The sequence below is a fragment of the Triturus cristatus genome, chromosome 1_2 (genome assembly GCF_964204655.1).
Source record: "Triturus cristatus chromosome 1_2, aTriCri1.1, whole genome shotgun sequence".
Classification (NCBI taxonomy): Eukaryota; Metazoa; Chordata; class Amphibia; order Caudata; family Salamandridae; genus Triturus; species Triturus cristatus.
Window position 1 is genome coordinate 443,912,552 of NC_140580.1, and position 17,320 is coordinate 443,929,871.

Consider the following 17,320-nt stretch of genomic DNA (forward strand, 5'->3'; position numbering starts at 1 on the left):
CTGGTGTGGTATAAAGTACTTAATTTGAGCTGGTAGTTGCTGTTAGGGAGGGGCCTTATTTTTCCCCATCTGACATTTCCCGACAGCAAGAGTGGGTTAAGAAGAAAGACGGTGAAAGCATCACAAAAGGTAGATGGCAGGAACCTGCAGGAGTCAAATAAAAGGGGTATGGAGTGTCTGATGGTGGGTTTCCGACTTTGCAGCCCTGTGTATGTTTTGTGTGCATCTATGCCCCAGATTACATGTGCAGATTAGTGTCATTATGTGCCCTCATGTGCAATTAAACCAGACATAGTGGCTGCGACATGGAGTCTACATTATATGGTAGCCCTCGCCTAGGTGCTGGGACAACGTGTTCTTCCCTCCTCTCCACCACCCACATTGGCAAGTTTTCTCGACACACACCATCTCCGAAAATACCAAAATATGCTGAGCCCAGGCACCCATTCACAGCAACGCCATGTCGATTGTTCTGCTTTTCTCCTACCCAAGAGTAAATTGCCTTCAAGTTTTTTTTTTTGTTTAACTCCCTCACGAAATGTGACTAATTGTGGAATGTTGAGACTAGTGCACCCCCCTCGCATATTTCATCATGCAATTGATTCATCTCGTCCCCGGCCGTGCGTTTTTTTTAGCTTGTGAAAACAGTTAGTTACCTGTATAAAATGAGAAATTGGAAAAGGCAAACAAAAGTGCATTTATTCAAAACATGACATCGTTGAAATTAACTGACACCACAGATTTTTTTTAGAAGTGGGAATTAATATATTCATTTGTATCCGCCTGTCAGGGTGGACGCTTTCCAAACCAGACGTCCGTGCTTTTCCGTGCTTTTTTTTTTATTGTAACAAGGATTGGTTTAATTTAACAACATGGCTACCACATGCACACAATCGCTTTCAACCGCTTATTTTTTCTTACGTTGTCTTTTTTGCAGCTGAAAGAACTTAGTAAAAGCCCTGTGTACCTTATATGAAGTTCCAAAAGCTTGGGAGACACAAAGCATCAACCTTAAGTAATTTTCTTAAAATAGAAAAACTTTTATTTCTACAGAAATAAACTTATCATGGGCCGTCACAGTCCCATAATGTTAGTGCTTGGACATTCAAAAGTATGTAACAGTTTTTACAAAAATATTTTAGAAGGTTTATAAATAACTATGGCATAATACATTTACAAGTTAAATACAAAATAAGTAAGTTAACAGATATATATGTTGCTATAAAATATATATACACAAACATGTAATTGCTATTGCTGCGGAGTGTTGGGTTCACCCGTTCGGGTATACTATATGATGCCATTAAAGTCAATGAATTTTGTGGGCAGGTTATCCACGGGGTACACCGTGGGCCCAGTTTTCATAGTCGGGGCCCCGTTTAAGAGCTGCCAATCACAGGTCCGAGCCAGCTCCACCGTGAAGATCTTGAGAAGGATTTTGGCGAACTCTTTCCCTACGCAGCTCCTAACGCCGCCCCCGAAAGGGATGAAGTTGAATCGGGAGTTGTCTTCCGGGTGCGAGGACATGAACCTGTCCGGGTTAAACTCCTCCTTGTCGGGGAAGACCTCGGCCACGTCGTGCGTGTCGCAGATGCTGTAGATGACGTTCCAGCCTTTGGGGACCTGGAACCCCTGTTTAGGGAAACAATGCAATGCTGTTAGAGGCGGTCTACGAGTCTCAAGCGCTGGGCGCATGCGCGAGGGAGGAGAAACAGTGCGGCGGAGGCCCTCTAGAGGCCGTGAGCAGTGACAGCCATGAAATTGCTGCAAATTGTCAGCTGTTTGCAGTGCTGCTCCAACTGACCCCGTGAACTTCCCGCCGCTTGTTTAAGCGCGCTGTCTGGTGAGATCGCATGGAGGGAGGCGGGACCCTGCAGGTAAGCTTGGATACCCCCCAACCAAACTTGCTCCCCACCAGTATTAAGGGCTTATTTACAAGCCCCTCGCGCCACCAGTTAGTCACTTTTTCCCCAAATAAAAAGTGACGCACCGGCGGCGCAAGGGGCTTGTAAAAAAGACCCTTGATGTCTAGAGTTAGGATAAGCTGAATATGCCTGGTGTAGTTCAAAGGGAGGCCATTTTATTTAGTTTTATATACTGCGAACTTGGCACATGGGCATTACTACAGGGTTAACGATTAGACACAATGTTTACAAATATTCTGTTTACGGTAATGGTGCTGTTCTATACAGCAAGGTTAGTAGAGGACCCATGTCACCAAGGAAGCAACGCTCCAGTCCTGGGGCTCCTTTCCAAATCATTATGTGCAGGTGTGTACATTAGATTGCATCGACTGAAGTGAATCGGGACTACAACTCCCAGAAGACATCGGGCTGGTAAAAGAAAGTCATGGCATGCAGCACTGCGCCCGTAGCGGTATTCTCAAGGTGGGTGCTACAGAAAGTGTAGCTTGCCCCTGCAGGCATTATTGAGTGTCCACGACAGCTTGTATTTTTAAAATTAAAGTGGGATTATTTACAAGCCCCTTGCGCGTCACTTTTAAAGTGGGAAACAGTGACGTACCGGCGACAGAAGGGGCTTGTGCATAAACCCTAAGAATTGGAAGTGCACGGGCCATTGTGCATGTTTTGGACGGCGCACGCAGATGCGCAAGTGTGGAGGCTTTGTGACTCATCCCACGTGCTGGGTTAACCTTACACACATACAATTGGAAGGCAAGTACTGAAAAGGACCTTGCAGCTGCTACAAAGACGCCCATTCACGTGCTTGTACTAAAACGCGTTTATTCTGTGCTGGGGGTGCACTATTGCTTTGAACACCCCTGCTAGGAGCCTGCCATGACAGCGAGTGCAAACATGAAAATCGCAACTTACATTCAGCTCGAACGTCTTGAGGGCCACCCTGAACGCCCCTGGGACAGGGGGTCTGAGCCGCAGGGTCTCCTTGATGACGCAGCCCGTGTACTTCAGTTGCTCCAGGGCCTCCAATGTGAGGGGTCTGCACTCCTGGCCGCCACTGCACAGTAAATCCTGCGAAAAAACAGCAAGGGGTGACTATGTCGGCCCGTCAAACAGGCTATACGTGCTGCGAGGGGTTGCTTGGCGAAAACAAGGCCTATGGTATACAAAGCAAGCAAGGCTCTGCTTGAGACATATTTATTTCGCAGGCGCCGATGCATTATTCTGTACGGTTTCTGTAAAAGTGTGCTTAACACCGACTGCAGTGAGGCATAAATGCGTGCCCCTACCCCACCCGCACCACCGCATCATAAAAGTGAACAAACACAATATTTTGACGTAGCCTCTTAACACAAAATGTCCCTGCATACCTTGATCTGCAGTTCCTTGCGGACTTTGTGTAGAACCTCCGAATGAAGCGCCAGGAAGGTCATGAGGGAGGTGGCGGCGCTAGCCGTGGTCTCGTGGCCTCCAAATAGGAGCTCAGTGGCGGATTCCTTCAGTTCCTATTTGTGGAAACCAGAAGGGAATTGGTAAGCGCCCAAGGGCCACTGAACCGAAGCACACTCAGAAGGTGTCTGACTTTAGCGACATGTTCCCACTACAGAGGGTCGTGCTGTGTACCGGGGGACTAGAGAAGTAATGACACAGGAAAACCATGCAGGCGCCCAGGGACAACTACGCACTTAGCAATAAAGTGAACATATGTAAATAACGGCAAATGCTGCTTCCCAGTAGCTACACCTGGATGCGGCTACATGGACGTTGCTTCCGAATAATGCATGCACTGGTTACCCCGGTGCGTCCTGCTGCAGAGCGCCCTGTGCGCGCGCCCTCGCCTCTCGGCACCTTACCTGCATGTTCAGCTGCTCGCCGTTCCTCTGCGTGTGCTCGATCAGCAGCTGCAGGGCGTCCTTGTACTGGCAGTTCGAGTTTTTGGCCATCTTCGCTTTTATGTTCTCTTCGATTTTGGCGTGGATCACATTCCGAGCCTTTAGACCCTGAAGAGAAGACAAGTTGTACTTACATAAATATGGGATTTCAATAACACACCGAGTCCAACCATCCCCACGCACCACCCATGGCCGGCTCAGGAGAGTACTGCGAGGGAAGCCCGAGGCTACCCGCGCTTCACTCTTGAGGCGCAGGTCGCATTCCACCACTTCCAGCAGTGGGATAGCTCAGTCGATAAAGAGCCTGCTGCGGCGCCATGGCAACCGGGACCACCCCCTACGTACACGATACAAGCAGGTCACAGTGAGCGTCTTATATATACACTAGGGCCCTGAATTTGAATGCCACACAAGTGCCTCTCCAATTTAGGTAGTGCCTATTAGAAAAGACGGGCTGTCTAGGAAAATATTTTACGATAAGGTGTAAACTCAAAGTACAGTTAGGGCTGGGGAAAGGTCACTCACGAGTTTGGCAAGAGCCGTCCGAAATAACCTTTTAACGTGTGATTGACTTCGACCCAACACCACCGGCCAGCCCACTCTGGTGCACCCGTTTCACACCGCCAGTCCGCACTGCCAGGAGTCCTCCTTACCCGGTAGAGGCCGCTGAAGGGCACGTCGATGGGCAGCGAGAAGAGGTTGCGGATCATCTCCTCGAAGGCGTCCACCAGCTGCTGCTCGGTCTCGGGGTCGGTCTGGTGCGGCTCAAAGCCCAGCAGGATCCTCATGGCGATGCGGAACATGAGGCGCTTTACCTCGGGGTAGACCAGCACGCAGGCCCCGCCGGACAGCCACTGCGCCAGGGAGCCGCGCACCTCCTCCTCGATCACCGGGATGTAGTGCTGGAGCGCCTCCCGCGAGAAGGCCTGCATGATGACCTGGGGTGGGAGAGAGGGGCAGAAGTTAGACTAGGGCCCCGGTGGCTGTATTGTCGCCTGTGTTGGAGGGGCTCTGAGACCTAAAGAACAACCCCTGCATAACCACCGCGCGAGAGAATACTTTCGCCACACTAGGCCAAACAGCAACAACAGGGTCCGTTTCATCATAAGTCTAAAGTGTAATAAAAAGGCCTCCAACGCCACGTACGAACACAGCAAATGATGGGTAAGGCTGTCGTGTTCACACAGGGATTACTGTCAAGGGTGACGCGGTCACAAAACCGTCGGTACCGTAGAACCACGCTTCTAGTTTGACTTCACATCCTTCCGGCCAGATGAAACCACTGAAATCTGGGCAAAATGTCAGGCGCTATCTTGGGCCTGCCACAGGGTGGTGCTGCAAGCCTTTTTATGGAGAGAATCTCTGCACACAGGTGCCTGTTGAATAAAGCCGCCGGGAACCAACAAGCGGCCGCGGACGTTTCAGTGGGACCTATAGCGGAGTCACCACATCACTAACATTCATACATTTTGCTTTTGGAATAGTACTGAGAAAAAGTGACTGTCCTGGCTTACTGCGCGTGCCAAGAAGCGGTGTTGATTGGGGCTGGCTGCAGTGTCGAGTACTCACCCTCTTGCGGTTCTTGTGCAGGGAGGAGTCGTGCAGGTTGGACAGGCACCCCCCACCCAGGATGGTGCGCACCGAGGCCGGCCACTGCACCGACACCAGCTTGTGCTCCCCGAGCAGGATCGCCTTCACGTTCTCCGCTCCCATCACGCGCACCGTGGGTCTCCCAAACAGGTGCGTTTTGTAAATACAGCCGTACTTCCTGCGCTTCATCTGCAGAAATGTCCGTCTCTGTAAGAACAAAAAATTAAAACAGGTTGTTAAAAGAAGATCGCGCTACACGTAGAACTACTACACGGGTCTAAGTAGGACGCCTGTGCCCAATATGCAGGAAGCTATAAAAGTAAACACACACACCTACATTAAAGAGAAATCGGAGTAAGACCCATTAAGCGAGCGATTCCTTTAGCGGATACCACTCCGGTGGACATAGTTCGCGTAAATGCTAGTTTGTAGCCTGCGGTGTCCCGCACATTGTCATGCTGTAAAATGAAGCGCAACCGCGGGCTTCCTTACCTGTAGGACCAGCTGCAGGGTCTCTCCAAAGAAGGGCAGCCCCATGGTGCCAGGGGGCAGCGGGCTGCGGCAGAGGCGGTCCCGGGTGCTCAGACAGTACAGCTCCCACACCTTCACGGCGGCCAGGAAGAGAAGCAGCGGCAGTACCAGGGTGCACAGCGCGGAGGCGAGGAGGGTGGAGAGCCCCATGGCGGGGCACCGGTACCTCTGCCTGCACCAGCGCCTACCTCCCAAGCTGCGGTCTGCGGTGCCCTGTCGAACCCTGGGCACCTGCCTGGTCAGACCCTACACCTGCAGAGGGACGCTGGTTCTGCCCTCTCCGACTTCAACAGTACCTCCTGAGAGTTCCTAAATCGCTCTGGTAAGCCCTCCTTAACGAGGCTCTGTAGAAGGGTCCCACTGCACAACCAGGCGCAATTAGAATTAACTCCCTAAAAAAATATTTCTTGTGAATGTAAAGTTCTGCCCTCTCTACCTGCGCTGCTCTCTCCTAAGTGGGACAGAGCGTAGAAGCATGTGTTCCTAGAATAAGCTAACTGCTCTGCCCTCCCCTTTTTATATACACCCCAGGTCTCTGCCCCCTTTTTTACCTTGGTCAGATAAATTAGTTCACACAAAGTTCATCTTTAATTGCAGATTGCAGCCTGCACTGGCTCCTCCCACGGAGGACGCTGCCCAAATCCTTTAACCAGTTGTATTCCACCTCCAGCGCCCCCACACAATCGGCGGATTTCACTGTGAAAAGGTGCTAATTCCCCCGCACAATGGGGCGCAAGCAGGGCTTTGTGGCCGGCTCCAGGGCCTGACTCATGGGCCGCCTAATAAGGGGGGCGCCTCTGTTTTACAAATAATAAATCCCCGAAAACCAATACAGAATGTTATTCCCTTACCTGGAAGAGGCAAGCGAACGCCTAGAGTTCACCCAGCACGGCCGCAGAATTTCAGCACTGAACGCCTCTGGTGGGCACAGATGGGTGCAAGCGAAAAAAAGCTCAGAAATGTGGAAAATGCAATATAATTTACCTCTCAAAGACAGTTTATTATAAGCGTTGCCACATACACTAATCTTGTTTTTGGCTCAAGGCTCCCTGTGTTTTTTTTAATTTTCATATTAATTCTTAAATGTTCATATTAAAGCCTTTTTACGTTCTCATTCCGAAATTATCCTGCAGACAGTTCAAATAAAAACGCAAAATAAAAGTATCCATGTCACTTGCTGCTACCGCTGCCCCCTCCCCTATCCCGGGATCGCTTGCGCAGTAGTTAACACTGTTGCAACGACGTTTTGATACACACTTTAAATAAGTTTTCGAGTCAGAAAGGCGGTTTTTATTTGCACGTTCCATACAATATTTGTGAAAAGCGAAATAAAAAAATGGTCTAGAAATGTCAACAGGTGGTCGGGTTAAAAGGAGGACGAGCATGCGAGTACCCGATTCATATTTAAAAAACTCTGAAGGAATAAAATGGTGAAAGGCGGAGTCCACCCAGCTGGGACCTGTATTATACATAGACATCTCCCCAGTAGATGCTTTAACCCCCTGAGCTATTGTGGAGCATTTGGCTGTGTGTGTGGGGGTGTGCTTTGGAACCGGAAGTCGCATCTTTAACAAATCTCTCAATCTTACTGTGTTTCCAAGAACCGAGCCGAGAGCGGGGGTTTCCGCCCTGTCCGCGTTACAGTATAAAGGCGGAATTATGTCATGGCTCGCGCGGCGTCTCCCAGCAGCATCACTTACACCGAGGCTGCCCTGCGGTTCACCCCGCAGCCCCAGCTTGTTTTTACGTCTAGGATTCTGGGAGGAATAAGAGGCCGATTCGTAAACTTCTGATAGTGCGCTAATCGTAGGTTCAACCGCGGGTCAGCCAGGGAAAGCGGGCTGTATCAGAAGGTAAACACGGGGCCACCCTCCTGGGGCTACTTATGGCCACTCTCGGATTAAACGGCAGCTCCCAGTCAGCCACCGGCCCGGTGACACGCAGCAGGGCTAGCCACGGGGGCACCGTGCGCGGTGCCATGGGGACCATGTGGGGGTGCTGTGTGGAGGTCCCTTTCCCGGAGAGGGTGGAGTGTAATGGACAACGCACATGGGCACCTTTAGTGGTGCCATGTCTGATGCCATGAACGAATTGCTTCTGTACTTCAAGTATGCACTGCAATTTCCCCTAAAAAAAAAAAAAGCAGGTGCCATGGGAAGGCGTCCACATTTTATACCATGATGTTTTGTGTGAGATAAGTTCGGTACTCTTGTTTGTAAAGTATGTTAAGGTGTAACGTAAACTAAGAACTTAAAGAACGAGAAATTGTTTTGAGGTGGCATGCCATGACTTTGCCCTTTTCACATTATATCAGTTACTGCTTTCGTTCTTCTGTTTTACACCATGTCCTAGCTCTCGAAGGCAACCCATGTATTCGGGCCACTAAGTACATACAAGCACCCTCACCCCAGTCAGTCTTCACAATAATAATTCACAAAACAAAATGGCGGCCACGCCCTGTTCTAGTCGAGGCCAGTCACGGGGAGCCAAGTAGGGCATGGACCCAGGCACCCCTCTGGTGTCACCCAAACTGATATGTGCACATCTACTCTCCCTGCTTAGCAAGAGGGGGCCCGTCCAAGCAGAAATTGTGAATTTTTTAAGTGGGTAATTCTGCCCCTTCAAAAGCATTCCTCACTCAGTGTGCAAGTAGGCTGACCCTCCCCCCCCCCCCCTCCTCCCCACGCGCTCCACAGACTCTTCCCCGGGTTTCCACTTGTTAGCATGCACTCGTGGGGTGGCCTACCACATGCGGAGGAGCCTGTCCTGCCACCCTGCGCCCTATAAACTCGCAGGGGAGCTGCGGGCACCCATGCTGGGATCAGATATTTGTCATAAAGATTAGCCGTAACCAGGACATAAAGCCGTTTACGGTTGCTTTTATGACTTAACTGCACCTTTTCGAGGGCAGCAGGTTAAACCCCTTTTTAAACCCCTGGTGTAATTACTCCCTGCTCGTCCCCTGCCTCCAAATTAGGGATATCAGCGGGGATTTCTGTCTCTATTTGCGCATCTGCTTGGGCTTGCAAAGAATGCGCCAGCTCGTTATCCCCTCACCTAGAAACAGATGCTTCTGAATTTACAAATCATAACTGGAAAAATCCAAGAGTTACTGCACGCGAAGTATGAACTAAAACTTAACAGGTTGGGTAATTAAAGTGTAAAAAAAAAAGGGGGTGGGGTTGAGGGACCTCAGAAAGTATTTCGGTGACCTGTTATTACCCTGACATTTTTAGCACCTTGTTTTTTACGTTTACTGTAGATTTATAGGAAATCGCTTGGAGGGGAAATACCAAAATACAGCAACACCCTGTATGCGGACACACTCGGCGGCCTCCTAACCCTCGTTATTCGGATGTCGGACAGGCCAAACCGCGAGATGAACCAGTGTCCGACTCCCGCACCACCTGCAACATGGCCAGAAACGCCATACCTGCATTACCTTACTCGCACACAGGCCAACTCTATATTTGGGAGAGTTTACACAACTTATTGATACTTTTTCATACTTTACACTTTTTCGCTACAATATCCATGCTGGTGAGGGTATTCCTAATGAATGTCTGTGAGTTAGTTCTTGAACTGAAAATGTTAAGATTAGCGCCGGTGCAAACATGTTGTCTTCAAGTATGTTTTTAAATATTGAGGGTCTATGTATCTGGTAAGCACTGAATTGCTTGGCTTTCACAGATAACCAGGAGAGCCTGTCACTGCCTGAATGTCGCAGCAGCTAGTCGCTTCGAAGGACTGCTGTGGTTCACAAATTCACAATTTTTTATTCACCGTTCCCAAACGTAAATATTGTTATTGTATTTATAAAGCGCTTACTACCCCTGACCAGGCTCGATGAGCTTTTTGGCAAGTAGCAGGCCACTCCTGAACCCAAAGGAATAGTTGCGGATTAATATAGGGATATATAAATTGTTCATTTGGGCGGTGGACATGTGAGTCTGTTAGTTTGAATAGGATGAAGGAGGAGACGGTCTAGATCGCATCTCTTTGAAGTTCATAGTAGTAAAATGAGGTTTGGGCGGACTCCAAGGATGGGTACAAGAGGGAAGGGTCTAGAGAGGTTATTCGGGAGATCATTGTGGCATGTAGGGGTTCATGTTATATTTAGGACTTGGCGATGGAAATATATAAATGTAAGACGTGTTCTAATGGACGTATATACGTCTTTCAGTGCAAAGGTCAAACTGAACAACCATAGTACAACACTAACCTGCAATTAACTTGAGAAGCCACTGCTTACTGCCGTGCAGACCGAGTTTCTATCGTTTTACACAGGAAACCGCCTGGACGCACATGGGCAACTGAATCAGATTCTGTCACGCCACCTATACTTAACCCCTTGTCCTCCGGTTAAAGATCTTTATTTAGGAACGAAACATAGCGTGGTAGAACCTCTATTTACAGCTCAACTGTGCAATATCTTCTTTATTTACTTTTAATTAATATTATAATTATTGAGGGATAACTGGGGTACCACGATCAACAGGAGGCTTCACCACTCACGAGTCACTGGCCCGTCCAGTACTCAACATTACTGGATACATAGACCCCCACACAGGCGAGGTTTCCACAGACCGTAGTTTAGCATTTAAGATGGTGGGTGTAAAGAATCTTCCTACTACGCCATGCCCCAGCGAAGCTTACTAGGAACTTGAAAGTTTAAATAAAGGTAACCCACGAGGCCCTTTGGTGAGTGCTTTGTAAATATTGCAGAGCAGGAAATGGTTTCTCTGTCGGGTTCTGGACATCCTCTGAGCAGTCCTGGCTACAAACACCTGGGCAGCTGCCGGTGGCTGCGCATGCACTCCAAGGCCCAACCTCTACTTGGAAGTGTGACTCACTGCACAGGTGTGTGCACAGTGTTGTGAACAAAACTGAACTCATGGCCTTCTCTTGAACTGTTGCCTCTCCCGGAGGAAATACTTGTTCACCATTTGTGAATGGTTTGACAAGCGCGAAATATAATGAAGCGCGCACTTAGGACTCGGCCCCCCGGGCACCCAGGCACGCCCCCCCCCTCTTGGTGATCGTGAGTAACAGGACGGCAACACGAAGAACTTCCGGGTCAACGTCGTGACGTCACTTCCGGCCGGAGGCGTCACCCCGAGGGGGGGAGGGGGTGAGGGCCTATTTAGGGCAACTTGCCCGTGCCCTCGCCCTCTCTTTTCTTGCTGCGCCGGCCCCGGGATGCAAGGGTCTCCTTTTAATCTCATTTATGCAGGTCGTCGAGTTATGCGTCGTTGGAGGTCCTGCGCTTGTGGAGTTTAAGGGACAGCAGCTGTGGGAGTGCATGGCTGCGGGTCCGGACGCTGGAGAACAGTGGACTGCCAGTATGGCCAGAGGTGCGGCGCGGTCTAGGAAGAGGTGATGGAGCCGTGGTGTCTTGGTGGAGCAATGAGGTAGAGGGAGCCTTTGATTGTTTTGCGTTGGAGGTGCGCAGTGATTTTGTTTTTTGAAGGCGCGCGGGGATGGAGCGTTGGCTTTGGTCGCCGGTCACCCGCGCTCTGTGTTCAATTACGAAGGCCCAGCGGTGGATGGGTTTGGGCTTCGGCTTCCTTTGTTGGGCACACATGTGTCTACACTGGTGGGGGCGCGGGAGATCTGAGAGCGTTGTGGTGTTGTGGCGGGTACACGGGTCTGCTGCGTTGTGCAATGTGTGGTTGTCGGAGCTGCAGTTCACGTAAGGTGATGGAGCGGTGTGTGCTGGGCTCGGAGCTTGGGTGAATGGTAAAACACTCGGGTGTGGGGGCGAGTGCAGCACGTTGTGGCATTTTTTGAGCGGATGAATCGCGGGGTGGAGAGCACCGGGATCCGTAACTACTGTGGCCTAGTGGTTGGAGTGTGAGTCGCGGACTCCCATGGTGACATGTTGAAGTCCCATTGACTCTGTCCGGTTCGATATCCGTGTTCGATGTGATTGCGAGGGGCAGCCCATCTGTCCGATGGTGGGGGGGCCCAGGTTCGGGCTGAGGGGCACCGGGATCATTTGCTGCAGTGGCCTAGGGGGTAGGGTATGAGATGTTGTCTCGCAAGGGCGCCTGCCTTTTGCACCTCGGGCTTTCTAAATACAGATCAGAATGAGAGGGTATAATGCGGCTGTGTGTCAACCCGGGGATCCGTCGCTCCTTGCAAACAGGCTTCTAGGCTGAAGAATGTATGAGTTTTTTAAAAATACACAAGCAACGCGGCCCCCTATTCCACCCTCAGAAGGGTGCATTTTCCTCTGTTAAGGTCACTTGTTTGTTTCCCTGTGACTTTGTCCGTTTTTGATGTCCTTTTCCGTTACGATGGGGAGGGTTGGCCTGGGTTCGGGCCCCGGCGGGGGTGAGGGTCAGCCCGGTTGTCCGTTGCTGCGGGGCCCAGGTTCGGGCCTCGGCGGGTGGAGGGGCACCGGGATCTGTTGCGACTGTGGCCTGGTGGTTAGGGTGTGAGACGCTGTCTCTCAGAGCGACATAGTTGATTCCCTTTGATGGTGTTTGAGTCAAGGTCCTTTTCCGTTGGCATCGGGAGGGTCAGCCCAGGTGTCCGATGCCGAGGGGCCCAGGGTTGGGCCTCGGCAGGGCTGAGGGGCGCCGGAATCCGGAACTAATGTGGCATAATGGCTGGGGTTGAGACGCTGACTCTCAGGGGACGGGTTTGGTTCCCTTTCATTTGCCCGGTTCGATGTTCCCCTTTCTTCTGTGGCGATTGGGTGGGCCGGCCCGGTTGTGGGATGTTGGGGGGGCCCGGGTTCGGGCCTCGGCGGGGGCTGGTGGTTGTAGTGGGCTGAGGGGATGGCGGCGTGCAGGCGGGCAGTCACTGGTTGGGGGGGCTCCCAGTTTTTGCTCTGCAGGGGGATTGGAGCAACACAGAGGGGGAAGCAGTGGGGACAGAGTGGTGCGGTATATATGGGCAAACAACACTTCTGTGGCTTGTCTTTCCAAAGTGAAGTGAGAGCAGCTGCACCTTGCACCGTTTGGAACGCCGGGGGCACAGGGGGAACGTGAATCAGCCATACTCGATGATGGAGCATCCGACTTTGGTGGCGTGTTTTGTCGTTTGTGTTGGCCAGGTCGTGCAGATGAGTGTCAGAGCCTCTTTCGTGCGCTCAGGCTACCTGATCCGAACCTCTAATTGTGGGGATTGCTGTGTTCAGTCGGTAGCGGAAGGTGTGTCCTGGCTACCTGTTCTGAGCCTCTAGTTTGAGGAAGGCTGTGTTCAGTTGGTGGCTGAAGGCGTATTGGGTATTAGGAACAAGGTACCAAACAACTTTTAACATCTACTCTTAATTTGTAAGGAACACCATTGTTGTATGGGCGGTCGGGGGAAGGATGGCGGTGCACGTCACGTGGGAACAATAACTAGGAAGTGGAATGTTGTAGTGTCATCAGGGCAGCAAGGGTTAGTGCTTGCGTAGGATTGGGTAACACGAGTATATCCCCGTCCAACGGTTAACGAGTGCAAGGAGTGGGAACAAAGGTTCAATATTGGGACATGAGCACATGCTGACTAGTAGGGGGCTAAAGAGGAAGAACAAAGTGGGTTTTGAGCCAGTGCCTTGTGTTCTACTCAGCGGGTGCACGGCGCATTGTGCCTACTCTGGGGTCATGAGAAGGACTGGCACACATGCAGGGCACGAGCCTAGTAGACTCCTACTCTGGGGTCATGAGAAGGACGGGCACACATGCAGGGCACGAGCCTAGTAGACTCCTTATCTTCATCTCTTAATGCCTGGCTTCATGGGGGATTACTTTCGCCAGCTTTGTATATATGTGAAAGATATGTAGACGGAACCTTATGCTTTCCATCCACAACATAGCCCACTAAATTAGTCTGGAGAACCAGCTTCGAGCCTCAGCGCCTTCTCAAAGTGCAGGTATTCTGGGAAAAGCACTTACTCTCCCCGTGCCTAAAAAGAAATGAGTGGGCCCTTGTGTAACGTAACTGGTGCGCGTGTAAGGGGCTCAAATACCCAACAACTTATGGTCGTGCAGCACCACCTAAAAATCGCAGATATATAAATACTACCAAACATTCTATTATGAGGGTTGTGTGGCAGGCCAGAGTAAAGTAATCCGCAGTTTGCTAGTTAATTATTACCCGGATAGGCGGGGTTACATAGGGTAGACGTCTGATCGGGCATTTTCATTCGGACACCTGCAGTAGGCACGTTAAATATTTTCTGATATTGGCAGTCTGTAACAAGAGATTTCCCACCCAGTTTGTCAGTATGAGCATTCCTCACTGTGCCAGCAGGTCAGTTAATAGCCCTAGGATGGGCGGACACAGCTATTTAGCCGCGGCAGTCGCCTTGGTCTCCTAAGGTAGTTTAAAAAATGAATTCTGTTTGTCACCAAAGGTGGCGGGCGGCAGGACGGAAGTTGTCATCGACTTTCGGGGTTTGCAGACATGTGCGGGAGTTGCGAGCTTGGTTTTACTGGAGCAAAGTTGGGGAGGGTCCTTTTTCTCGCCGCTGCTGTTGATGGAAACAGTCTATTGATCCATGGCGAATTTCTCGCATCATGCGCTTGCGGTCTTTCAGGTTAAATTGGCTTTTGCTTGACGCTGGGTGTCTTCTTAAGGCCGGTCCATGCCTTGGTTATGCCCCAACTTTGGAGCGGCGGGTGGGTGGCACCTCCCGCTCCTGTTCTTGTGTGACCTTGGGTCACAACTTCCTTCTCCAGTTGGTCCGGGGGTGGGCGTGAGCTGGCACTCACCTTTTTCTTTTACGTGTGGGACCCGGACCTGCCCCTGCTTGCGCATGCGGCGTATGTCAATGTGTATCTGGGGACGTAGAGGCGGGTCCATTAGCATGTGGCAGGAAAGGAGGGTGCTTAGTGGGTGTGTTTTTTTCCCGCTGTGCTTCCCTAGGGGGACGGGGGACACAGCTAGGGAAGTGGTGAATGGGGCCCTAGTGGTACACTCCGGGGATCATCCAACACACTACATCTGTGCACCAGTGAATTGTCAGGCTCACTGAGATTGTTAGGCTTTGCAGGACTTGGGGTTAGTGTCAGCAGGGGGAGACCCCCCCCCCCCTGTTTTTTCTCCCGCCTTTTGAAGCCCAGTGGAGGCAGCTGGCAGGGATGGAGGGCATAAAGCGTGCCCGTATCTGGCGCGAGGACGCAACTTACTTTCATGGCTACATTTGGGGTAATTCCTTCCTGAGGATAAAAAGATTAGTATATGTCTGGGGACGTATCCCCCCACTGCGACAGCAGTCTTCCGACTGATTTACTCGATTTCCCGCATCAGATGCAGAGTGGTGGGGCGCTAGCGAGGGCCCCGCCAGGGGGAACAGACTGGTTCGGGCATCGCGACTCAGAACGGTGGGAGCGCGGTTGTGCCCGGGCTCTGGGTTAGCTAGGCTAGACAGGCCCCTCCCGACGGAATGTTAGAGCAGGAGCTTGTAGCGGCGGGTGGATGTTCGCAGGAGTATGCACGCTCATCGATTATCATGGCAGACTCTCGCATAGTTAGGAGATCTAGCTGACAGGGCTATTTCCCGCAGATGGTGCACGTTGGTTAGTCACAAGATTCAGCATTAGAGCCGCGACATGCGCAGCAGGTTAGATATGACTCGGGACATGAGTTAGGTAGGGTGGTAGGAGCGGTGTAGACCATGGGGGCTTGCATGTGAGCAGGGCCGGTGGGGCACGTGCTACACACGCAGTGGCAGCGGGCGCAATGACGTCGTGTGGGACTCCTGTCCCCTGGGTGGGTTATCTCGCATTGCAGAGGTAACAAGACTGACGAATCAGGCCAGTTGAATCAGTCATGCTCCAGGCCTGAAGATGGTTGAGAACTCTAGAGGTCACAGGTCGCTTGGGGTGGGGAGGGTGAAAGGCGGTCTGCCCTGGTCCCCCTTGTGGCGGTAGAGAGGCCACATAAATTGCCTTTACATTGATAAGGGGAGTCCTCCGGCATACTCCGTAGGCCAGCACTGAGGTGGAGAGACGGTAAGCTCACCCCAGAGAGAATGGGACAACGGCTGGGGGCAAGGTCGCCAGTTTAAAAATAGGGCATGGCGCTTCCGCCCCTGGGTATTCCCTACGAGCCCCGATGAGCAGCCTGGTGGTGGAGGGGTGGGCCCCTCAGGTGGCGGACCTAGACCAGATGACAGGGGCTCACCCCTCAAGGACGCAGGTGGGTTGCGCCTTGCGTGGTTCTCAGTTGGTTGGGCGAAGCGAGCCACAAGGCCCCTTAGTGCTGGAGCAATAGACAACGTTTTTCTGCTGAATAAATTGAGTTCTGCCCGACTAGCGGATGGAGCACGAAGCTAGGGGCAACTTGAATATAAATATTGTTTAAACGATTGAATTTGATAAATCCATATCGTATCAAATTGTATGAATTATATCCTGTCATGTTTGTGTGATGATTTGTAATAAACATGGCCTTTTTTAACCCACAGCTCTGGTCGTCAAGCATTGGTTTGTGGGTTTGGCTGGGGGCTGGGCTGGGAGCCATCCTGGGGGGTACGAGTCCTATCTACTGGATCCATTTGCCCTGCATTGAATTTTGAGGAGGAGAGGATAAACGGCTTGGGGCTGGAGGACCGCTAAAATCCAACTTGATTAACCTGAAACCATTAACCACACCGAACCTGCAAATGGCACCCACCTCAGTAGCGTAGGGAGCGTATTGTAATTGCATTTGTTTAGCGCTTACTACCCCTGACGGCATTGAAGTGCTTAGGCTTTAAAATGCTTGATGCTGAACGCAGGAGAAAACATTTGTAGTTCATCTGGAATTTTCATAGGGGTTTCTATAGGCGTGTTACAAATTGCACAACAAAATGGCCTCTTTCACTAGGCATTGGCTGTGCAAACCAGAATACACTTTTACATAAAATACTACTGCTGCGGCAGTACCCGCTGAATACCCGACATGAACGCCAATATATAAAGATCCATGCTTCCTGCTCCTGTGCAGTGCATATGACATTTCTGAGTTTACCAATGTATTTCCCACTATCTACTACCGCCTTCACCAGTCCAGTGCTAAGAGCTGCTCTTGGAAATGTAGACGCTATGGTTGTTGGATTGTGATACGGCCTATAAACGTTTTCAGAGAAAGAGCCAGAGTCGACAGAAGAGCAGTGGCTTAGCTAGAGCTTCTGGCGCCCGGGGCTATCCCTCAGATTGCTGCCCATGGCAGGTAGCGGCAGGAGGGAGCAGAGGGAGGGTCTGGGGAACACTTACGGCGAGCAGCAGAGGTGGATTGGCAGAGTTTAAGTTACGACGCCACTCTCTACTCCACTGCATAAGAAAGTGCGTGAAGCTGCAGCGTAAGCATAGAGCAATCCTCGAAGGTCAAGTCTCAGTTGATGAAGGCCCACCAGCACTAAAATAGTAGCTAAACACATAAGTAAATGTATCCCTTCCTCCTCTTTAC

General features: G+C 51.1%; 1 protein-coding gene and 1 long non-coding RNA gene across 3 annotated transcripts in view; one reads left to right on the top strand and one right to left on the bottom strand.

Moving 5' to 3' along the window:
- Positions 1-764: 764 nt before the first annotated feature.
- Positions 765-6,434, bottom strand: CYP26A1 (cytochrome P450 family 26 subfamily A member 1). The gene is made up of 7 exons (XM_085606132.1): positions 5,894-6,434; positions 5,381-5,608; positions 4,465-4,749; positions 3,773-3,919; positions 3,290-3,424; positions 2,835-2,990; positions 765-1,632 (listed from the first exon to the last, which is right to left on the bottom strand). Exons 1-7 carry the CDS (start codon positions 6,080-6,082, stop codon positions 1,291-1,293), a joined length of 1,482 nt encoding a protein of 493 aa, XP_085462258.1. The 5' UTR covers positions 6,083-6,434; the 3' UTR covers positions 765-1,290.
- Positions 1,547-17,320, top strand: part of LOC146867466 (uncharacterized) — a 221,335-nt gene continuing 205,561 nt past the window's right edge. For both annotated transcript variants that reach the window (XR_014961694.1, XR_014961695.1), the window contains exon 1: positions 1,547-1,877. This is a non-coding gene — a long non-coding RNA (uncharacterized LOC146867466). The remainder of the gene's footprint in view (positions 1,878-17,320) is intronic.

Excerpts from the sequence above, each read along its gene's own strand:
- CYP26A1 (XM_085606132.1), bottom strand. The coding sequence starts at position 6,082 with ATGGGGCTCTCCACCCTCCTCGCCTCCGCGCTGTGCACCCTGGTACTG. Across the intron at positions 3,425-3,772 it reads GCGAGCAGCTGAACATGCAG|GAACTGAAGGAATCCGCCAC; the intron begins GTAAGGTGCCGA and ends TTCCACAAATAG. Across the intron at positions 2,991-3,289 it reads GCAAGGAACTGCAGATCAAG|GATTTACTGTGCAGTGGCGG; the intron begins GTATGCAGGGAC and ends GTTTTTTCGCAG.